The sequence below is a fragment of the Cervus elaphus genome, chromosome 25 (assembly GCF_910594005.1).
Source record: "Cervus elaphus chromosome 25, mCerEla1.1, whole genome shotgun sequence".
NCBI lineage: Eukaryota > Metazoa > Chordata > Mammalia > Artiodactyla > Cervidae > Cervus > Cervus elaphus.
Window position 1 is genome coordinate 52,427,282 of NC_057839.1, and position 25,271 is coordinate 52,452,552.

General features: G+C 38.4%; 1 protein-coding gene across 1 annotated transcript in view; it reads left to right on the plus strand.

Annotated features, from left to right (window-relative positions):
• Positions 1–25,271, plus strand: part of CDH12 (cadherin 12) — a 445,647-nt gene that overhangs the window by 387,799 nt on the left and 32,577 nt on the right. Inside the window, exon 7 of the mRNA XM_043887731.1 lies at positions 10,947–11,200. Coding sequence (XP_043743666.1) covers positions 10,947–11,200 — 254 coding nt within the window. The remainder of the gene's footprint in view (positions 1–10,946; positions 11,201–25,271) is intronic.

Sequence of the window (25,271 nt, forward strand, 5' to 3'; positions counted from 1 at the left end):
ATAAATAGGCTAAACTCTCTACTGATTCCGCTGGACATTTTGCTTATGCCTTGTTGTCACTGAACTCCTTTTCGCTGGCTTCAGTGGCAAGGGAGTGAATTGACATCAATTGATTTGGGAGCACAGCACCACCCCATGGTTAATTTTGGAAAAACTCTTAGAAAAAAATGAACAATTAGGAATACCTGTTTGGGCTTCCCAGGTGGCCCACCGGTAAAGAATCCGCCTGCAAAGCAGAAGACACAGGAGAACCGGGTTTTATCCCTGGGTTGGGAAAATCCCCTGAAGAAGGAAATAGCAACCCACTCCAGTATTCTTGCCTGGAAAATCCCATGGACAGAGGAGCCTGGCGGGCTACATACAGCCCATGGGGTCCCAGACAGTCCAACACGACTGGGCAGGCACTCAACTGTTTTACATAGCCAAGCATACACCTCGATTTATTGTTTTTGCCAAACATGAAAATTTCAGAGAAAAATACAAGGTGTTCTTTGTTTCTGTAAATATTATATAATTTTCGTATTTGTCATTTTCTGTTTTTAAGCATCTCACCTAACTTTCCTGATAGCTCAGTTGGTAAAGAACCCTCCTGCAATGCAGGAGACCCCAGTTTGATTCCTGGCTTGGGAAGATCCTCTGGAGAAGGAATAGACTGCCCACTCCAGTATTCTGGCCTAGAGAATTTCATGGGCAGTATAGACCATGGGTTCACAAAGAGTGGGACACGACTCAGCAACTTTCACCTTCACTTTCTTTCACCTAAGTTTCCCAGTCTCAACTCTTCAGTTCAGTTCAGTCACTCAGTCATGTCCCACGCTTTGCGATCCCATGAAGAGCAGCATGCCAGGCCTCCCTGTCCATCACAAACTCCTAGAGTTTACTCAAACTCATGTCCATCAAGTCGGTGATGCCATCCAGCCATCTCATCCTCCATCGTCCCCTTCTCCTCCTGCCCCCAATCCCTCCCAGCATCAGGGTCTTTTCCAAAGATTCAGCTCTTCGCATGAGGTGGCCAAAGTACTGGAGCTTCAGCTTCAAGATCAGTCCCTCCAATGAACACCCAGGACTGATCTCCTTTAGAATGGACTGATTGGATCTCCTTGCAGTCCAAGGGACTCTCAAGAATCTTCTCCAACACCACAGTTCAAAAGCATCAATTCTTTGGCACTCAACTTTCTTCACAGTCCAACTCTCACATCCATACATGACCACTGGAAAAACCATAGCCTTGACCAGACGGACCTTTGTTGGCAAAGTAATGTCTCTGCTTTTTAATATGCTATCTAGGTTGGTCATGCGAAGAGTTGACTCATTGGAAAAGACCCTGATGCTGGGAGGGATTGGGGACATGAGGAGAAGGGGATGACAGAGGATGAGATGGCTGGATGGCATCACCGACTCGATGGACATGAGTATGAGTAAACTCCAGGAGTTGGTGATGGACAAGGAGGCCTGGCGTGCCGCAATTCAAGGGATTGCAAAGAGTCGGACATGGCTGAGCCATTGAACTGAACTGAACTGAGGTTGGTCATAACTTTCCTTCCAAGGAGTAAGCGTCTTTTAATTTCATGGCGGCAGTCACCATCTGCAGTGATTTTGGAGCCCCCCAAAATAAAGTCTGACACTGCTTCCACTGTTTCCCCATCTATTTGCCATGAAGTGATGGGACCAGATGCCATGATCTTAGTTTTCTGAATGTTGAGCTTTAAGCCAACTTTTTCACTCTCCTGTTTCACTTTCATCAAGAGGCTTTTTAGCTCCTCTTCACTTTCTGCCATAAGGGTGGTGTCTTCTGCATATCTGAGGTGATTGATAATTCTCCTGGCAATCTTGATTCCAGCTTGTGCTTCCTCCAGCCCAGCGTTTCTCATGATGCACTCTGCATATAAGTTAAATAAGCAGGGTGACAATATCCAGCCTTGACGTACTCCTTTTCCTATTTGGAACCAGTCTGTTGTTCCATGTCCAGTTCTAACTGTTGCTTCCTGACCTGCATACAGGTTTCTCAAGAGGCAGGTCAGGTGGTCTGGTATTCCCCTTTTTCAGAATTTTCCACAGTTTATTGTGATCCACACAGTCTCAACTCTTAACCCGCCCCAAAGTTAACATAACCAATGAAGATTGTTTTCTGCCTTGTAAACATTTCTAATGTGTGTGTGATAGTCTTTTCACTCTCAAAGTGTCTAAAGCTGAATTCCTTTACTTCTCCCAACAGTAGCGTGCCTGCTCCCATTTTCTCCTACCTGGATAAAGCCCTGCTTCCTCTCCAGTTCCTTAAAGCAGAAATCTAGGCTTATTTTTATGCCACTTCTATTACCACTGAATTCCCCTTACCGAATAGCATGGGAAACCCAGCCACTGATCCCCTCCCAAACTTGAATTAAAATTCCCTCCTCATGGGTTGATTTACAACCATCCTTGTTTCTTCTTTTCACTATTACAATGGCTCTTCTCTGAGCCACACGCCTAATGTTCATCCATTTCCTTTCTGAGTGAATTTTACTCTTGCCCTTCATGTGTTTCTGGGTTCCATCACTGTTAAGATAAAGAGCAGATAGCATGTTTTCTATTACCATCCTCTGAATACACACACACACACACACACCTGCACACACACACATATATGCACACATTCACTCACTACATGCCAACCACACCAAACTCATTGCAATTTCTACTGAAGATGCTGTGCTATTTTACCAGCTACATAGAAGGGAGCACCCTTCCTGAGCATTTCTGTTCATTTTTTTTCTGTTTTTTAAATGGTTCTCACTCATGTCTCTCACCAAAGACTTCCTTATGTCCCCCAGGCAGTAATGATCCCACCTTACTCTTTTCCCCCAAAGTTACCATTTCTGCCCAAACACTTATGAGACTTTATGGTGGCTCAAATTTTAAATGCATCTGATTTTTCTATTTAGTTTAATCCCCTAAAGACACTTTGCCATTACTATATCTGTGTCACCATGATAAAGGAAATGTTTGAAATATGTGGGTGTTTAAATTTCTGTCTAAAAAAATGTCTCATATTGGTTTATTGCTTTAATTTCAGATGCAATATTGTTCTTAGTCCTCACATACCATGCAGAGTTCAACATATTTTTAAGCTATTTAGAAAAATATTGTTTCACTGATTATGCAAATGGGAAATATGAAACTCATTGGAGAAAAGTAACTTCTTCAAGACTACACAAGTTGCAGTCAATTTATAGTACATATTTTAAAAGCACATAGTTTTAACTATTGCAAAGAACAATACAGGTTGGAAATAAAATGTGACAGTGGTCATACAAGAAGTTAAAAATATAATTGTCCCTCCAGATGGTCATGATTTATACTGCATGTGCCTATAAAACGCATATTTTGCTTAGACATTTATAACAGTTGATGAAATCTTCTCTTTCTTAGGGAAAATATCACCATAAGCCCTCAGATAAAACACTAGATGTTCTTTTAATTCTCTTTTGTATTATGTTTTTTCTTAGTGAATTTGTTCCAAAAATTATTGTGACTGAAATACAGGCTTAAATATGACACCATGACTCTTAATGCATTAAATTATCAAAAATTTGCAGTCCTGCACAAAATCCTTGATAACTTGCCTATAGAAAAATTAAATTCATTTCTAATGAATAGTATTTAACAATGTTTTTAGAGATATGTTGTATTAAGTATATATTTCTTCAGCTTAATATTTTTTTGACAGACACTTTTTGTTCTGAAACTCTACTGTTCTTCGAGAATTCTTTTTTTATTTTAAATTTGGAACTGAAATATTGTTTAAATTTATCAAAACTAAAATCTGCTTTAAAAACGTCCAGATTTCATTGTTTTTCCCTCATCACCTGAAAATGTGACAACTTTTTAAAGTCAAACAAAATAACAGTTTGGCTATTTTTTGGTGAATAAAAAAATATTTTGTTTTGTGAAGCACTGAGTTGAATTTCTTCCTCAATGTAGATGATACCAGACCCTCCCATAGCTCTCTCTCACATAAATACACACACATTCTTCCTCATCTATCCCCCGGTACACTATACACATATGCCTTTCAAGTCTTGGATTTTTCCATAGCACTTATGATCACTTTGGACGTTACAGTTTGCTTATTTATCTTACTGCTGTCCATCAAATCCCAGAAGAGAGTGACCTCCGGGGGGCATTTTTGTCCATTTCCAACATCTATCATGACATCTAGCACACTGTAGGATGTGTGTGTGCGTGCTCAGTCGCTTCAGTAGTGTCCAACTGTGCAACCCATGGACTGGAGACTCGCAGACTTCTCTGTCCATGGGATTCTCCAGGGAAGAATACTGGAGTGGGTTGCCACGTACTTCTCCAGGGGACTTTCCAGATCCAGGGACTGAACCAGCACCTCCTGCATCTCCTGCATTGCAGGCACATTCTTTCCTGCTGAGCCACAAGGGAAGCCCACACAGTTGGATATTCAGGCAATATGTGTGGCAAAGAGGAATAAAATATGCAGGAATTTTGCCCTTAATTTCCTCCCTTAGGTTCAATTCCCTCTGATTCCCTCATACCTGGTTTTTGCATCCCACTTCCAGCATTACATCCTCAGAGAAGTGCATCCTATCTGCTCTATGTAATGTCTCCCCAGCTGTTTTTCTGTCCCATTTCTATTTTCCTCATAAATCTTACCACTAACTGAAAAGAATTATTTACTTATTATTTGTTCTGGCTACCCCTCTTCTGTAAGAAGGAAAAAAAAAAGGACTTAATTTAACTCATGAAACAAGAGATCCTCAGTTCCTACTGTATTAAAATCTAATCAAATATTTGATTCAAATTATACAGATTTAAATTAATTTGAATAAATCAATTAAAGAAGTAGTTACAGACATCATCTGTGGATGATTTAATATGTAACTTGAGTACTGGTAGAGTTCTAGAGTGATTTCTTATAGAATAAGAAAGTGCTAGGAACAAATAAATGAATTGATTATTGTATTGATCAAAACTACTTAATTGATTGGGGAACTTGACTTTCCCTATAAAATGATGCTTGATCTGAAAGTCAGTTAGTTCAGCCTGGTATCATAAAGGCTTCCCAGGTGGTGCTAGTGGTAAAGAACCTGCCTGCCAATGCAGGAGACATAAGAGACATGGGTTTGATCCCTGGGTCAGGAAGACCTACTGGAGGAGGGCATGACAACCCACTCCAGTATTCTTGCCTGGAGAACCACCATGGACAGAGGAGTTTGGTGGGGTATGGCCAATAAGGTTGCAAAGAGTCTGACATGACTAAAGTGACTTAGGACACACTGGTATCATAAACCTACTTTACAAGAGCTTGATCCTAGTGTCTTTTAAACCTTGTTCAGTCTACTATAAATCTCTTGTCTAGTTGCTTGCTTGAAAAGCATCTTCTCTTTCAGATACATTACAGCCTTCAGTTATTTTAGTTCATTGAGAATTTTCTTTCCATTAACCATTAAGATCTATAATATGATTGAAAGAATAGAGTTGTTTCTAAAGCATTTTGTTCAGAGGGAGTCTGTGGTGAAAGATATACATGTTCATCATAAAAACTGAAGCTATATCAGTTCAGTTGCTCAGTCATGTCCGACTCTTTGCGACCCCATGGGCTGCAGCACACCAGGCCTCCCTGTCCATTACCAACTCCCCAGGTTTACTCAAACTCATGTCCCTTGAGTCGGTCATGCCATCCAACCATTTCATCCTCTGTCATCCCCTTCTCCTCTTGCCTTCAATCTTTCCCAGCATCAGGGTGTTTTCAAGTTGAGTCAGTTCTTCGCATCAGGTGGCCAAAGTGTTGGAGTTTCACCTTCAACATCAGTTCTTCCAATGAACATTCAGGACTGATTTCCTTTAGGATGGACTGGTTGGATCTCCTTGCCATCAAAGGGACTCTCAAGAGTCTTCTCCAACACCACAGTTCAAGAGCACCAATTCTTCAGTGCTCAGTTTTCTTTATAGTCTAACTCTCACATCCATACATGACTACTGGAAAAACCATAGCCTTGACTATATAGAAGCTATATAGAAGAGTAGAAAGTAAACAGTGATGAAAGCACAAACTATTGTGGGTCAGGGTAGAGCATAAGTGAGTCTTATGCTCAGGGTCTTCCAGGCTGAAATCAAGGTATAGACCAGGGCTACAATTGATCTGAGGCTTAGAGTTTTTTGTTTTTTTTTTTGTTTTTTTTTTCCCTAAGGTTACTAGTTTTGGCAGAATTCATTTCTTTAGGGCTTTATGACTGCTGGCCCTACTTACTTTGCAGGCTGTTGGTGAAGGTCCAGTCTCAGTTACCATCAGTTACTATATGCATCACAGGCAGGTGGGCTCCTACATCACAAATGTACTTCCTCAAGGCCAGGAACAATTACTAGCTTCTACTAAACCTCACATGATTACATCAGACTCTTTAAATAAAAATCTCCCTTGTAATTAACTCAATGTTAAGTGATTGAAGACCTTGATTATATTTTCCATAAAACTTAGCAAATTCATGATGTAATACTACATTTCATGATTTCAGTTCAGAGAACCCTCACACACTCAAGGGCATACAATTATACAAGAGATTATAGAAGAGATTATATTGTCCTTGGGGGCAAGAATCTTTGGGAGAGGTTGGAATTTGGTCTACCAAAGCTGCTTCTCAGATTCATCAAAATATAACTCTAGCTATCCATTTTTGTGCAACATTTTCTGGAAAAGTGACAAGGCCTGGAAGAGCCCAGGGAATTATTCTCTTGTATTTTACAACAAAAATTGCTCTTCCCTCTTTGAAATGAGAAAATCATTTTGCACTTAATATTTTATGTAGCTTTACATGACCTGGGCCTCAGCAAAGTAAGAGCAGAGAAAGTGGATAAAAAGATAGAAGCAAAAAGATAATATCTTGATTAATTCCTCCCTTTATATTCCAAAGGCCATTTAAAGATATCTTATTTCATTTCTCCACAGTTGTTTTCTTACCATACTACTCCCTACAATGTGAATTACCTCTTGAAAACTCTGGCCTTGCTAACCTTCCTTTATTGAAACATCCCTAGGAGAAGGAGCTATTCAACTAAATTCTCTTCAATCAATCATTTCCTTACTTTTCTAGAAAGGTTCATAAAATTGAATGTGCCCCAAGCAGTACCACAAAGTTTTCTATTTAATGTGGCAGAACTAAATTAACTTCATCATAATGGATTTCTGTTACAGAATATGATTCATTTCCTAACAATAACAAAAAAAATCTGTTTTTTTTCCTATACTTATTTCAAATAATAAGATTTTTGTTGATTGCAAAGTTAGGTGAACTTTATTCCTCAGCACCACCCCGTCTTACCCTGCAGCCATAAAAAGTGGAGGACCGTCTGTCACATGAGCTGGATAAAGTCAACTAGAGAGAGACTAGTATTGATTTTTTTTTTCTCTCTCTTTCTGAATTATCCAGTTTTATAAAATGGCATTACCTAAGGGCCAAGATCATGAAGAAGTAAGATACTACTGTGGCATTTCTCCTACAATTTTCTTCAGTTATTTGATCACTGCAGGATGTAAGTTTTCAGCCATAAAATAATATCTATATGTACAGAAAGTTTATTTTATCTCTCTTTATCTCCACAACCACTAAATATTTGCCTGCAGTGACAGGTCAGGAGTTCTTAAAAGATAGAAATTATGTCTGATCTCCTAAAACAAAATATAGAATAAGTTTTTTTTTTTTTTTTTGAATTTTGCCTTCATGTCTGGGCTTGAAATGACTTTTGAAGTGGGGAGACATGTCCATCAGTGGCAAGTCCATAACAGTGGCATATTGGTTAAGTAGGTAAATAAAACTGAGATCTTGTCAAGAAAGAATTTGCCTAATCCCACAATCAGAAGCCTTCCAATATCTGGTAGAAGTAGAGAGGGAAAGGAAGAATAGCTGGTACCAACTTCTTCATTTTAAGGGAGTCAATTCTGGTTCAGAGAAGGGCATAAGTGTCAGCCAAGGCAGATCAAATAGCTTTCTAGACAAACAGACCAAAGGTGAAGTCAAAATTGTCTTATACCAGAAGTTACAGATAACTATGATAAATATTATATTGTTTAACATTTATGGGGCATTTGGAGTTTGTAAAAGCAAACTGTATTTTATAAGTTACCTTAAACAGCTTGTATAGCTTATAAATTATACATAACTCAGCTATCTCTTTGGCATCCAATTTCCATTGAATACATCAAAAGATGGGGGACTTAGTACTTCTACAAACAACTCAGTCATTAAACAAGATGGAAAATCTTATTATCTTTGTCTCTTCTGTCCTTCTGGAATGCTTTCCAGGTCTTAATACCATGTAGGCAATCAATATCTTTTAACATTAATTTAACTTTGAATGGTTTCATTTGTTAGAAACTTCTTCCTTTTTACCTTAAAATTGACATATTTAGTAAACTAAATTATTGTTAACTCCCCATTGAAAGACTTACAGAGTATATCAAACTGATGTTCAACATGAGAGCCCTTCAATATTTGAAAAGGTTTATCCTTTTTTTGTCTTGATCTTCTTCATTCCAGGTAAGCAGTCTCAGTAATTGTAACAGTTTTGTGTTTTTGGTTTGAATGATATTTGCTATCCTATTCTGGCAATTGGTTGTCTTTTCTTGAGCCCGATTCCTTTAACAAAAAACAGTAGTTTAAGCTGTAGACTGATCAAACCAGTAGCATTATGGGATCATCTCTTTATTGAGATACTATGTTTCTATCTGTGTAACCAACAGACGCAATATCAACCATGGCATATTATGCAATAACTCTACTTATATTTATGTTAGTTTTAAGACAAATGAAAAGTCTTAAAAAGAAGGAGATAGAAGTTGAAGAAAATCAGTACTATATGTGAAACCTTATGAATAATAAATAAATGAATAAGTGAAAATATAAAAACTAAAATAAAGCATTGAATCCAAGGCAAATAAATATATGAGTAAAAACTGCACTAATTAAACAAAGTAAAGGGAATAACTACAGGGAAAATAAAGATAGATCCCCCTGAGTGAAAATTACTGTGAAAGAGACTTTATTTCAAGTCTGAGAAGTGTTACTATTTGCTATAATAAACTTGATTAATTTGTGATTTTCTGATTTCACAGCAATTTTTTTTCCTTTTCTTTTCCCTTCTTCACAGGAAATGCATAAAACAGAAATCTAGTCCTTAAAAGAATGAAAGGTGCCCACTTTATTTCCCCCAGGTGTACTAAGGCCAAAAAGGGACGTGTCAACACAATTAGCACATCATTGGAGTCACACTACTGCTGCTGCTGCTAAGTCATTTCAGTCGTGTCCGACTTTGTGTGTCCCCATAGACAGCAGCCCACCAGGCTCCCCCGCCCCTGGGATTCTCCAGGCAAGAATACTGGAGTGGGGTGTCGTTGCCTCCTCGTAGTGGAGTCATACTAGAGGGAATTAACTGAGAAAGCAGAAACTTCTAAAGGTCCCAGAAAATCACTGTGTCAATTAACTACATTCATGTTAATTTCATGTTGTCTTAGTTTGTCACAGGTGATTAGAAGTCAGAGCAAGTGACCTTAAAGTTTTTGTTTTAATTAAGCACTGCAGCAGCAGCATATTTCTATAATGTAATATTTCCAGTTAATGGGAACATAAAACTAATATTCAGAAAAAGGGTAAATGTAAGCGAAGTGAAAAATCAAGGATCATGACTCCAGGGACAAATTACATCTAAATATTCTGTCTAATATTGTTATTTAATTATATATGCTCAAAGCCTTAATGCTTGGTCAAATATTCTGATAATGCATTATAGTACCTACCAATTACATGTGTAAAGCTGACAAATACAAAGCCCCAAAACTAGACCTTGCTGCTGGGAAAGACTGAAGGCGCAAGGAGAAGAGGACAACAGAGGATGAGATGGCTGGACAGCATAACCAACTCAATGCTCATGAGTTTGAGCAAACTCTGGGAGGCAGTGAAGGACAGGGAAGCCTGGCGTGCTGCAGTCTGTGGGGTCACGAAGACTCAGACAGAACTTAGAAACGGACCTTAGCAACATACATAGACCTTCTACAGCAAAAACACTTAGATATTCAAAAGTATTTAATAGAAAAGGGTATTATCATCAAAATAATAAAAATGATACAACAACAACAACAAAATACATTTTGCTACACCAAATTCTCAGCTGAAATAGAAAAAGAAAAGATTAATTTCAATTTTGTTGTATTTGTAATTACTGCTTTGATCCACCAGATGTCAGCATTGGATAAGACCAGAAAATACTTCATAGCCACTTGATCTTTTGTGGTAACTAGTCACAGGAAAGGAATAAGCCCTTCCTAGGACTTCCCTGGAGAAGGCCATGGCAACCCACTCCAGTACTCTTGCCTGGAAAATTCTATGGACGCAGGAGCCTGGTGGGCTGCAGTCCATGGGGTCGCACAGAGTCGGACAAGACTGATGCGACTTAGCAGCAGCAGCAACAGGACTTCCCTGGCGGCTCAGGCGGTAAAGCGCCTGCCTACAATGCAGGAGACCCCGGTTCAGTCCTTGGATCAGGAAGGTCTCCTGGAGAAGGAAATGGGAACCCACTCCTGTATTCTTGCCTGGAAAATCCCATGGACGGAGAAGCCTGGTAGGCTACAGTCCATGGGGTCGCAAAGAGTCGGACACGACTGAGCAACTTCACTTTTTCCCAGTGACTTAGCAGCAGCAGCAACATATATGTGTATGCATATATCATTTGAATGCATGCAGCTGATTATCTTTACAAGTTATCCAGGCATTTTTACAAGTGGTAGCTTCTTTTCTTAAAATGTTTAACTTTTACTTCCCTTACCCACTGATCTTTAAAGGAAAATGATAATTTGCTACTAACTTGTAAGTTACTCTGCAGCAAGGTCCGTCATCCTCGCCACATCCTGTCTGAAAGTATTTCTCACTTTTGTTTTGTCCTTCCTACAGCCATTAGATTTTGAAACAAAGAAAGCTTACACTTTTAAAGTAGAGGCCTCCAACGTTCACCTGGACCACCGGTTTCACTCCGCGGGCCCTTTCAAGGACACGGCCACGGTGAAGATCAGCGTGCTGGATGTGGACGAGCCGCCGGTGTTCAGCAAGCCACTCTACACCATGGAGGTTTATGAGGACACTCCCGTGGGGACCATCATAGGTGCGGTCACCGCGCAAGACCTGGACGTGGGCAGCAGCGCCGTTAGGTGAGAAAAAGCAGTGCTTTCTCTTCTATGTGTCAGAAAGAGAAAGAAAAGAAGGCTCTGACCAGGCTTGTATGAATGGTTTAGTTATAGAATGCAATGCTTGAAAATGTAACGACTTTTCATGGTAGGTAGAATAAAGGAAGAGCCATTGAGCTTCCCTGATAGCTCAGCTGGTAAAGAATCCACCTGCAATGTGGGAGACCTGGGTTCAATCCCTGGGTTGGGAAGATCCCCTGCAGAAGGGAACAGCTACCCACTCCAGTAATCTGGCCTAGAGAATTTCATGGACTGTATAATCCATGGGGTCATAAAGAGTAGGACAAAACTGAGCAACTTTCACTTCATAGGGTTTGAGCAAAAACATCTGATAGCAATCCCTTTAATGGGGCTTAGTAGTGACCTGATGTTGGACTTGTCACTCAAGCTGATCAACCTGAGTTTTTTATCCACAAAAGGGATTTAGTAGTCAGCCTAAAAGGAGGCGTCTCACAAATAACAATATTAAGATATGTTCAAGGTGCTCGAAATATCACACATATATAAAACACATTTTTCAGTTATTCTAAAATCTCTGTCCCCTACCCAAAGTTGGTGTTTGAAAAAAGATTGTTCAAGCCTGAGTAATTTGCAGTTCATTTTTTCACTGGCAATTGCATCTCCTAAGAGAGGCACAATTGCAGTCAGATTTAAGGTAAGATGCGTTGTTGAGTTGCTCAAAGTCCAGACTTGCCAAGGAGCTCCTTATTGGCATATGGCTGCTGAGTAGTGAGTCCGACCAAGCAATCAGTAAGACAAAGCAAGAGTAGGAAAGTGTAAGAAAATACTCTTCCCCCACCCATAAATTCCACTTATATTGCTCAAATATGGTAGCATTCCCTTTTCCACACTTATAAATTGATCCTGTAAGATATTTGGAGATTTGTTCTGATTCAACTTTGCTTCTTCTGGATACTTAACCTGTGCCATGTGTCAATGCACCTACAAAAAGCGCAGAAGGGGTGGGGAATAAAAGAAACGAAAAAAGAAAAAAAAGTATCTACAAAACAGAAACAGACTCACAGACATCGTGGCTGCCGAGGGTGGGTGTGTTGAGGGAGGGAAGGATTGGGAGTTTGGGCTTAGCAGACGCAAACTAAAATGAGACAGAGAAAGAGAAAAATGGGGTTTGTTCGCAATCTTCTAACTCTAAAGGGTCGAAGCTTAGTATACAAAATCCAAACCAAAGAACACATTAAATAGACTTTTAAAGCAAAACAGTACTCTGTTGCATAGGAAAAATACATAGATGCATGCAAGATTTTAAGTCGTGGGGTAATGAGTGATTAAAACAAACAAATAAACCAAAAAGATCAACCTTTCAGTGGTAGCCTCAACACATTCATAGCATAGAGAAAACTCTCAGGCAATGGCTTGAAAGCATAGAATCTCTGCTCTTTGTATGTGTCAAATCTATCCCCTAAAGTGGCCTGGATGCCTTCCTTCTTGAAGCATGTCTGTGATCAAGAGAGAACTCTAAAAGAGCACATTTGTCTTGAGAAAGGGAAGAAGTGCCATTATTTAGCACCCTTACCAATCAGGTTGAATCCTGGCTCATTTCCTCATTGGGTTCAACTTGTTATACATGCTCAAATTACAGCATGATTCACTTTCAGTTAAAGTCCAAAAAAGTCTGTTTGTCATCACTGTTCACAGGGGCATTCTCAAGAATCTGCTGCGTTAGTAGTTGTTATCCATTAATCTGTCATCATTCATCAGTCTTGTTCCTGAACACCCTGTGTGTGCTGCTAGTCACTGTGAAAGTAGAAAATGCCTGCTGAGTAGATTTACAGGTAATTTCAAGAATGTAAGCAGAATGGAAGAAATATTGAAGGTTGTAAAGAAAACAGTAAAAAAAAAAGGTAAATAAATATGGATTGAAACTCTCTACACTTCAGTAGATGAGACTTGTGGGACATAGTGGGACATGATATCTTAGGGGACATACTAAGTTGTTTAATTTGCTATATGTTCTATTTTTGAATACTGATCATAACATGATAGGGTCAAGATAAGAATAAAACATTATTTTAATGAAATACTTAAAAAAAAAATCAGAGCATTTACAACTAAAAAATATCACCCTGTAAAGGTTAAGGTAAGACTTACAAACTTCCAAGCATAAGGAAATAATTAGATCAAGATCCAAGTGTGTGGAATAAAAGAAGGCTACACTGTAGAGAAATTCTCCAGCTACAAGCCTATCTTCTTTATTTGTTTTTCATGTCACAGAAGCTAGTGTCTGACAAGTGCTACTTTGAAATAAGGGAGGATCCTTAGTCTTATTTCTAATGGGTGGCAGCCAGATTCACTGGAGCTGTAGACACAGATGGATCTAATTGAGCCCCGTGAGGGGTTGTCAAAAGACAGAGGTGGTTTTGAATCAACATAAAAGTTGTCTTACTTTCATGTCCATAGAGGAAACAGTAGACTTGAATCAAGTCAGTTGAGGAATGTGGAGTATGAATCACTTCTAAGCCTGAAAACATGTTTGCTCACATATGAATGATAGTAAAAATGTGTTATAAAAAATAAGCATTAAGACGACAATTACTTGGCATGTGTAGGTATGTTCTGTTTGTTTCCTCTTGCTTTACTGCATTTACTGTTTTGCATTACCCTTTTCATAGGGTTATTGTGCCTGGTATTAATTTAAGACTAGGATATTCCACATGGTTGAGTATTTTATTAATATTATTATTTCATCATCGCTTAGCATAGCAAAGAGCCAGAAAGCAATGGCATTAACTGGAACTACACAACCTTAGAAGAAAGGTTCAGTTAGGTGTAATGCCCCCACAAATAATCATGTCCTGTCCCCTCTTGCCATGAGCTTAATTTCTAGCTATTGTTTCCTTTACATTTCTAGCCTTTGTCTTCTTGTTGTTGTTCAGTCCTTAAATCCTGTCTAACTCTTTGCCACCCCATGGACTGCAGCACACCAGGCTTCCCTGTCCTTCATTATCTCCCAGAGTTTGCTCAAACTCATCCATTGAGTCAGTGATGCTACCTAACCGTTTCATCCTTTGCGCCCCCCCTGCTCTGTTTGACTTCAATCATTTCCCAGTATCAGGGACTTTTCCAGTGAGTCAGCGCTTTGCTGACCAAAGTATTGGAGATTCAGCATCAGCATTTGTCCTTCCAATGAATATTCAGAGATGATTTCTTTTAGGGTTGACTAGTTTGATATCCTTGCAGCCCAATGAACTCTCAAGTCTTCTCCAACACCACAGTTCAAAAACATCAATTCTTTGGCACTCAGTCTTCTTTATGGTCCAACTCTCACATCCATATATGACTACTGGAAAAACCATAGCTTTGACAGTATGGGCCTATGTCCACAAAGCGTTGTCTCTGCTTTTCAATACTCCATCTAGGTTTGTCTTAGCTTTCCTTTCAAGAAGCACGTTTTTTTTTGTTTTGTTTTTTTTTAATGGCTGCAGACATCATTCACAGTAATTTTGGAGCCCAGGAAAATAAAATCTATCACTGCTTCCTCTTTTCCCCCTTCTATTTGTCATGAGGGGATGGAACTGAATGCCATGATCTTAGTCATACTCAGCGGCAATTAACTAACAGCAAATAGTGATGTTCTAATAATTTATTCTTTGGCCAGAGATTTTTAGGCATCAGAGTGATTATTTTATAGCAAGAGAAACTGAGGCACAGGAAGACTCAATTATGACTTCAGTAAAATGGGAATGACCTCCTTGATGGCTCAGATGGTAAAGAATCTTCCTGCAATGCAGGAGACCCAGGTTTGATCACTGGGTTGAGAAGATCTCCTGGAGAAGGGTAACCCACTCCAGTATTCTTGCCTGGAGAATTCCATGGATAGAGGAGACTGGTGGGTTACAGTCTATGAGGTCACAAAGAGTAGGACATGACTGAGTGATTAATTTGAACATAAGTAGCTAGATTCTAATCATTCTGCTAATAAGGGTTAATTGAGGTATTTATCTAGGTTTTTGCATTGCTTTGTAATTCCAGAAGTTTTGGAAATACAAATAAAATTTAATAATGTTCAGTAACTTGTTAAAATAGAATGCCAAAACATGTCAGTAAAAAATGTACACTATTTGATCTTTAACATGTGATAACCATGGACCTTATTATATGCCAGCAAGCATACTAAACACTTTACATAGGTTCATCTTGTTTAAAACTTAAAATGACTTTACTTAAACCTGAAAAGAGTTGTATTCAAGTATGTGAAAATTGACATTGATCTGGCTAGAAATATAAAATCAAAAAATACAGTTATTTTGCTGACTTTTGTACATATGGAAAAAATTGCTATTACTTGAGATTCAGTACCTTTTATTTTTCCAGATCACTACAAAGTCCTTACAAAATTTAGATATAGCTAAGAATTTATTGACAGAATTCAGTGGATTTATGATACAGATATATAGCTCTAATTTTTATAAGGATTGGATCTTGATATCCAATGATGAATTTACTTTTATTTTAAAACAAATTTTGCTGATGGGCATCTAGGTTGCTTCCATGTCCTGGCTATTATAAACAGTGCTGAACAGTGGGAGAATGTGAGGGTGGGATATTTCAAAAGAACAGCATGTATACTATCTATGGTGAAACAGATCACCAGCCCAGGTGGGATGCATGAGACAAGTGCTCGGGCCTGGTGCACTGGGAAGACCCAGAGGAATCGGGTGGAGAGGGAGGTGGGAGGGGGGATCGGGATGGGGAATACGTGTAAATCTATGGCTGATTCATATCAATGTATGACAATAAATAAATAAATAATTAATTAATTAATTAATTAATTTAAAAAAAAAAAAACAAAAAAAACCCCACAAATTTTGCATTTTTATAATGAAATGATGGCTAAAATGTCCAGATAATAGTTATGATGATGAATGTCTTGAAGCTATCTTTCTGTGCTTCATGTAACTCCTCAGAATAAAGCAATGCCCAAGTCTATGTTTTTCATTTGGTTGTTGTTTTTTCTTTGTTTTTGGTCACACCACATGGCATGTGGGATCTTAATTCCCTGACCAGAGATTGAACCTATGCCCCCTGCATTGGAATTGCTGATTATTAACCACTGGATGGCCAGGGAAGTCCCTAAGTCTATGTTCTTTATTACTTACCTAAATGTTTGGGGTTTGCATTTTGTCTGCTAGAGTTTCAGTTTCTTTGCTTTCTCTCAAAGGGTTGAGTGCTCTATGTAAGTGTAAATTTCACAGCTCTTTTCCTCCTCTCTATAATTTACATACTTTTAGAGAATAGCTTTTTTAAAAATCAGTTATTTAGAGTTTTTATATTTTTGATTTTTTAAAGATTGTTACTTCAAATATATCCTAAGCTGATATAAGTCTTTCACCATGAAAATTATTATAATAGTCAATCCAGTTCATAAGCTGTCCAAGGCTATTTTTGAGTTAAGAGAATGTGAGTAATTTTCAGAGAAAAGGAGCTAAAGAGTTGATAAATCACAAGGAAGAAATGGAAGATTAGTTATCATAAAGTAAAAAAAAAACAAACAGAAAATAAAAGCTTTCTTTCAAACATGATGCCCATATTTGTGTATTAAATGGTAAATGACTCTAGTTACAATGACATCTGTCTTCAGAGACATTGGCCATGGTGTTCAGTGAGAGTAAAGAGAACCGACTTGATTTGAAAACAACTGGCATTTGATTCAGGTCAAGGGAATAGTTGTGATATGGCTACATAAAAAGACTTCAGAATAAGTATGTCTGGATACTCAAAGATATAAAACAAATATTTCCAAGCTTGAAATGTGATCAGGTCATTATTAAAAGGAACAGTCAGATATCTTTATAAGATAACTCAATGCCCTCATGCAAATGTACGATATTATGGATGGAACAATAAATCCAGCCATACTGTAAAGAAACTTTCTGCATAATCATTAAAACAAAATACAATTATTTTATCCTTCTTGTTTGAGAAAGACTGTTAACAAAAATTCATATATGTAAATAAGATAAAAGAAGTAAGAATATAGAATTTTGTAATACTGCTGCTTAGTCCTTCAGGCATGTTCAACTCCTTGCAACTCTTTGGACTATAGCCAGCCAGGCTCCTCTGTCCATGGGATTTTCTAGGCAAGAATACTGGAGTGGGTTGTCATTTCCTCCTCCAAGGGATCTCCCTGACCCGGCGATCAAACCAATATCTCCTGTGTCTCCTGCATTGCGGTGGATTCTTTACCTGTTGAGCAATCAGGGAAGCCCCCCGATTTTTTTTTAAGGAAGCAACAAATACTTCCTAGAGGGTTTTGGCAAGGCTTCATGGGAAGACCATGAGCAAAGGTGTGATCACCTAATTTACTCGCTTATCCAGGTAGTACTGTTCATATTTTTAACACTGAAAAAACTTTCACTGCATGCTTGCTATCTAAGTTCTTAAGTATAGAACCCATATTTAATCTATATTTGCCTAAACTTAATTTTCTTTCCACTAGAGGAAGCTGCTGTGAGGTCCCTGCAGAATAAATCAAAGACCAGGTTTAAAGGCTTGGGGGCAGAGGAGAGTTGACATCTAGCTATGTAAGGCCATACACAGGCAGAAAACCACGTGTGACTATTAAAAAATGACTAAAAAAAAAAAAAAAAATCACCATAGTGAGGAGACCTTAAGCCACATTGAAGAAAATAAAAAAGTATAACGGCTATGATTTCAATGCTATGTAGATTATGGAATATTCCTTTACTATTAGAGACCTATTTTACACTCATTACATGCCTCTAGATGGAATTTAAAGGTAGAAGAACTGTGCCTTTATTAATTTCATAATTTGATAATGCATTTATCTTTTCATCAGACATTTAAAATAAACAAGGAATCTATCTTAACTGATATATGACTTAATTCTGCTGAGAGGAAACTAAGAATGAAGAGGAGGATTAGGGAAAAAAAAAAAAACTAGCAGGAAATTAGAACTACTATTTAACAAAGTTTGAAAGTTTGAGAGAAACATATAGGGATTCCCAAGAAAACAATGCAATTGTGAAGTTGATGAAGCAATTACATTCTAAGTGTTGTATATGACCTAAGTTCTCTGTAAAATGTTTATGGAAATAGATTGAACTGAATTTATTTTCATTTAGTTATCTGCAACCAGACATAATTTTTTAAAGGCAAACAAATGGAATAGTGGAGGGAAAATATTTTGGTCTATTTTTTAGTAATTTAACAAAATAATATTTCCTACCTGGACTTGAGTCATCACTTCTGCATTTTATTGCTTAAAGAATGAAATGTAATAATTTTAATATAACTCTGTGTCATCAAGTACTTTTGCATAAAGTGTGTTTGAGAATTGGGACAGGGTCAAAGTTAGCTTTTCCATTAACTGTGAGAAAGTTATTAGGCAAATTAAAAGAAACAATTTTAAGGGAAATGCTTACCTAATGAAGAGAGCAAAACTTCGAGACATTTCTGAAAACTCATTTACAGAAAAGTAATAAAATTGTTCTCTGTCAAGTGGCTTGTGAAGATTAAGTTAATGCATTAATTTTTGATTTCCATTCAATTATTAAACCAAATTTCTTAGCAACAGTCACTGTGCATACTAGGAACTATAGATTTGTATCATTTAGATCATAAATAACTTTTTCATTTGAATATCATCTTCTCATTTAATAATATAAGATGACTCAAACACAGTCAGTATCTAAAGGTTTTACTTTATTTAAACAGGTGAGCTGGGCCAAGTTAGACATTTCATATTATAGTGTTGTGATTAGTTGCAATTAAGATATCAATCTACCCTTAGATTGGATGTGGGCTGTAGCAAAATAAACTACTGATGGCTCACACTGGGATGGTGTTTTGCAGAAACTAATTGAAGGCATTTTAGAACTGAGTCATGTCTTAGCAGTAGCAGTAGCATGTCTTCTCTGAAAATATCCAGGAAATGTAGGAGTGTTTTCATTGTCAGTTCACCGATGATCAGTTCTTACCAATATCCCCTAACTGTTACACTGGGCAAAATATCACAATAGAAAATGGTCATTGTCTCAAGTTTGCCATTCAGTCAGGCATAGGGATTAGCCAGTCACACTAAGGTAGGACCTTAGGAAAATGCCAGGACCTAGTATTAAGAGTTTGACCAGTTCCAGGAGGATGCTGAAGATATTTCACTAAGTAGAAAATATTAAGAAGGCAGTAAGCTTTCTGAAGCTTCCCTGATGGCTCAGTTGGTCAAGTATCTGCCTGCAATGCAGGAGACAGGTTTGATCCCTGGGGTGACAAGATCCCTTGGAGAAGGGAATGGCAACCATTCCATTATGCTTACCTGGGAAATCCCATGGACAGAAGAGCCTGGAGGGCTACAGTCCATGGTGTTCCAAGAGCCAGACATTACTTAGCAACTAAACCACCACGAAGCTTTCTGAGAGGATAACATACAAACAAAGGGGGTACCAACTTCACAAGATGATGGAGATAAAAACTAGATGCCAGAAAATAGTGAATGAGGACCAAGCAAAAACACTATTGTAAGAAATAAAGCCTGACACTGTTCCAGTGGTTTGTACTTGTAGGATTTGTGGGGGTTTTGTAGTTCAGGAACATCCAGATGTTCAAGCTGGTTTTAGAAAAGGCAGAGGAACCAGAGATCAAATTGCCAACATCCGCTGGATCATTGAAACAGCAAGAGAGTTCCAGAAAAAACATCTATTTCTGCTTTATTGACTATGCCAAAGCCTTTGACTGTGTGGATCACAATAAACTGTGGAAAATTCTAAAAGAGATGGGAATACCAGACCACCTGGCCCACCTCTTGAGAAACCTATAGCAGGTCAGGAAGCAATAGTTAGAACTGGACATGGAACAACAGACTGGTTCTAAATAGAAAAAGGAGTACATCAAGGCTATATATTGTCACCCTGCTTATTTAACTTACATGCACAGTACATCATGAGAAACACTGTGCTGGAAGAAGCACAAGCTGGAATCAAGATTGCCGGGAGAAATACCAATAACCTCAGATATGCAGATGACACCACCCTTATGGCAGAAAGTGAAGAAGAACAAAAGAGCCTCTTGATGAAAATGAAACAGGAGAGTGAAAAAGTTGGCTTAAAGCTCAACATTCAGAAAACTAAGATCATGGCATGTGGTCCCATCACTTCATGGAAAATAGATGGGGAAACAGTGGAAACAGTGGCTGACTATTATTTTGGGCTCCAAAATCACTGTAGATGGTGATTGCAGCCATGAAATTAAAAGACGCTTACTCCTTGGAAGGAAAGTTATGACCAACTTAGATAGCATATTAAAAAGCAGAGACATAACTTTGCCAACAAAGTTCTGTCTAGTTAAGGCTGTGGTTTTTCCAGTGGTCATGTATGGATGTGAGAGTTGGACTGTGAGGAAAGCTGAGCACTGAAAAATTGATGCTTTTGAACTGTGGTGTTGGAGAAGACTCTTGAGAGTCCCTTTGATGGCAAGGAGATCCAACCAGTCCATCCTAAAGGAGATCAGTCCTGGGTGTTCATTGGAAGGACTGATGCTGAAGCTGAAACTCCAATACTTTGGACACCTCATGCAACGGGTTGACTCGTTGGAAAAGACCCTGATGCTGGGAGGGATTGGGGGCAGTAGGAGAAGGCGACGACAGAGGATGAGATGGCTGGATGGTATCACCGACTTGATGGACATGAGTTTGAGTAAACTCTGGGAGTTTGTGATGGACAGGGAGGCCTGGCGTGCTGCGATTCATGGGGTCGCAAAGAGTCAGACTAAACTCAACTGAACTGTAGTTCAGGAAGGTTTTTTTTTTTTTTTTTCTTTTTGCTGCACTGTGTCTTTGTTGTAGCATGCAGGATCTTACTTTAGTTGCCTGATGAGAGATCCAATATGAATCCCCTGCATCGGGAGGGTGAAATCTTAACCACTGGATTTCTAGGGAAGACCCTCAGATGTTTTAAAGTTTAAAGATATATATGTTACAATTTGGTGCTACAACAAAGCATACAATTATGTGTTAGAAAGAAGGACTTTTGTTTTAAATGAAAAATACTACAAAATAACGGATAATGTGGAAAGAGAGTAGGAGGAAAGGATACATACACACACATGTACATGTGTGTAAACATTCCACATGTGTGATTCTATAACTAGATACATATATTTTATCTCATTTCATCTGTACCACACTTTCCCTTACATGGCTAGATCGGTATTATTTTCCGAATTTTATAAGAGACAAGGAGAACAGATAATAGGGAGAAAGATTCCTAACCTAATTGCGCAAGGTAAGTGAAGGAACTAGTATATCACCCAAGTTATCTCTCCAAAAAGTTCATGGTCTTCATTCTATACATATTTCTTTGCCTCTCAGTGGTGGATAATTATGGAATGCAAACTTTATCTCAGTGTTCGACTGAAGTAACTAAATAAATGAAATTTGCCTGTTCACTTTTCAATATATTGAATTTTGGTTTGATATATATATATACACATTATGTATATATGTGTATGAATCAGCAGAGATAGGCACCTATTTTATGGATACAATATTTAAGTTCTTAAGTTTTTAAAGTCATTACCGGAAAAAGTTAAAACTACAGTTAAAAATGACCTGCAGGTATTCCCTGGTGGCACAGTGGTAAAGAATCTACCTGCCAATGCAGGAGACACGGGTTTGATTCCTGGTCTGGGAAGATCCTACATGCAACAATACGACTAAGTCCGTGGGATACAATTGTTGAACCCATGCTCTAGAGCCCGGAAACGCTGAGCTCATGTTCTGCAACAAGGGAAGCCACCAAATGAAGAGGCCCTTGCACCACATCTAGAGAGTAGTTCCCACTCTCCCCCACTAGAGAAAAGCCCACACAGTAACAGAGATCCAGCACACCCAAAACAAACAAATAAATAACATATTTGTAAAAATTATATTTAAAAAATTACCTGTGAGTGTATAGTGATTCATTGTACACATATTCTGTCTGAATCAGCTTTATAAATTGTAAGATACTGTAAGCGTTAACTAGAAATAAGGTGATCAGTTGTTCCATTTTTTTCCTGGGACCAAGGTTTTTTTTTGGGTCTCAGGACACTCAGTGCTAGTCCTGAGAAAGTCCTCACTCAGCAAACCCGAAATAGTGTATTGTCCTAAGTAAGACATTCTTAGAGTCCTAGATATGTTTCCTTGAAGTAGAAATATTTAATTATTCTATATAGCAAATGAAGAAACATTTATTCAAGAAGATCGACTAAAACTCCTTAAGAACAGCAAGAGGCTATGGCGCTTGACCCAGGACCCGCTCTCTCACTTCCACTCTCGTCTGTCAGTTCAGCCGGATGGAGAATTCTCTCTGGACCCTGGACAGAATGGTTGAGAAAAGATGGCTCCTCTGCCCTCAGCTCTCAATCCTGGGGTATATCATCTTGCTGGAAGGGGCAGGAATGCCAGTGTTTCCAATCTCCACCTCTGAGTTCTCAGAAGCAAAATTCCTAGTTGAGCAGTTGGCCAGTTGCTTCCTCCACTCAGCCTCACTCACAGGGAGAAGTCCTCTCCCAGGCAGGCTGAAAATTTGGAGTCTAGTCACCCTCACTTCATACTGTTTGCTTCATTCCTGGAGAGTCTAAATGAGAACAAAGTGAGAAGACCATCCTGCCTCCATCCAGGACCTGTAGAAGTTAGAGAATTTCTCAGGGTAAAAGAGTCTGTAGGACTAGACAACTTTAGCTCTTCCCAAAATATTTGCTTCCCTTTATTTTCCAGCTTTAATAGACATAAGGTTATGAAAGAACTAATTATAAAAATGTTTTACTAAATTTTTTGCCATATCAACATATTGTTTGTTGTTGTTTACTTGCTAAGTCGTTTCTGACTCTCCTGTGACCCCATGGATGGTAACCTGCCAGGTTCCTCTGTCCATGAGATTTCCCAGGCAAGAATACTGAAGTGGGTTGCCATTTCCTTCTCCAGGGGATCTTCCTGACCCAGGGGTCAAACCTGTATCTCCTCAACGACAGGTGGGTTCTTTACCACTGAGCCACCACCAGGGAAAAAATATGCTAATATATATGTATATGTGTATATGGGCTTTCCTTGTGGCTCAGCTGATAAAGAATCCACCTGCACTATGGGAGACCTGGGTTCAATCCCTCGGTCAGGAAGAGCCCCTGGAGAAGGAAATGGCAACCATTCCAGTATTCTTGCCTGGAAAATCCCATGGATGGAGGAGCCTGGCAGGCTATAGTCCATGGGTTGCAAAGAATCGGACAGGACTGAGCAACTTCATTTTCACTTTTCGTATATATAATAGCACATGCCTACATAGGAGTGAAATTTCTATATTTTATTAGACTTAAGTTAACATAAATTTCAATCTATGTTAAGCAGTATATAGTAAAACCTGCAGCAGATAAAAATAAAATAACTAAAAATATAGAGTATAACATTATTATTTGATAAAATAATTAATATTCCATCAGAATAATATGCACTCAATGCAAAAGGAAGTAGCAGAGGGAAAATCCAGAAACACCACACCTTCACAATCTTCAATCTATAGAAGTGAAATTCCCAGGTAATTGGATCTTAGCCCAAGTGATGAATTAAATGAAAAAAGAAAATGAACGAATAAGTTTAAAACATCTTAAAACTTACCACCTACCGCACAACTTGAATATATGGAAATGATTGACTTGTTCGGTTTAAATTGGGAAATTGTATAGTATGTGAAGTGCTAGTCACTCTGTTGTGTCCGACTCTCTGTAACCCCATGGACTGCAGCCCACCAGGCTCTTCTGTTCATGGAATTCTCCAGGCAAGAACGCTGGAATGGGATGCCATTCCCTTCTCCAATAGTATGTGGATAAAGCTATTATTTAAAATAGGGCTTAGGAAAAAAGGAAGCATATGCTTGAAAGGTGAGACTTTATTGTAGTGCTCAGAGCAAAATATGTTTGTTAAGATCAGAACAGAATGGTCACAGGAAACAATAACTAAAAAATGTTTCATCCATGAAAAGTGTATGGGTATTCCATCCATTGTGTATGGAAATTAGTAACAGTAACTCAGCACTGCAAGTTACATTCAGGCTTTCCAGTCACACTTAGATTTAATGCTCTACCATATCTGTACCAAATATGAATATTTTTACATCAATATTGATTACTCTTGGTGCTTATGGTTTTCTGAGGAAACCTGTTATGACCTTGTGCAGCTCTGATATCAAAGTCTTCATTCTACTTATCCAAACTAATAATTTCTATAGATTCCATTTTCCTGTCCTATCTCCATCACACTTAAAGATGACAAGTAAATCTAACATCCACTTCACATGAGTATCCTGGTCAAAGTAAAGGACACCGGCCTGTTTCGTGTCTTCTTTCCTTCAGCCTGCACGTGAATGTGTTCTAAATCTTTTCAGTCATGTCTGACTCTTTGCGACCCCAAGGACTGTAGCCCACCAAGCTCCTCTGTCCATGGGATTCTCCAGTCAAGAATACTGGAGTGGGTTACCATGCCCTCCTCCAGGGGATCGTCCCAACTAAGGGATCAAACCCATGTCTCCTAAGTTTCCTGTATTGCATGCAGGTTCTTTACCACTAGCACCACCTGGGAAGCTAAGAAGAGCACCACAATAAAATAAATACCTACTTAATGCATAATTATTCTGCATATATAACACATCATTTGTAATAGTAACTTCTAAACAAACTCGATGTAAGGAGCATTTTGAAAATAAAGGTTATACCTTAGAAATCAAGCCTGATTTCTACTACAAAGAAAGTGAAACTCAAGGGTATTTTGTTTTCATTGCAGGAGAAGTGAGTTTGGTTTTGCAGTCTATGGTTTTGCTGCTGCTGTTGATGTTCCTAAAATATCTTTCCTCTTCACCTTACTTTGTCTGCCTCTCTCTTCTCATAAATAATTCCTTTATAGCCTTCTAATGCCAGTCAAACATCGTGTGCGGGGAGGTTTGCCTGAACCAATAGGTGTTGAACCAGGGATCTTCTTTGTACTCCTGTATTGTCTTTTCTGTTCTTCTATCAAACATAATAATCCTCTTTATAT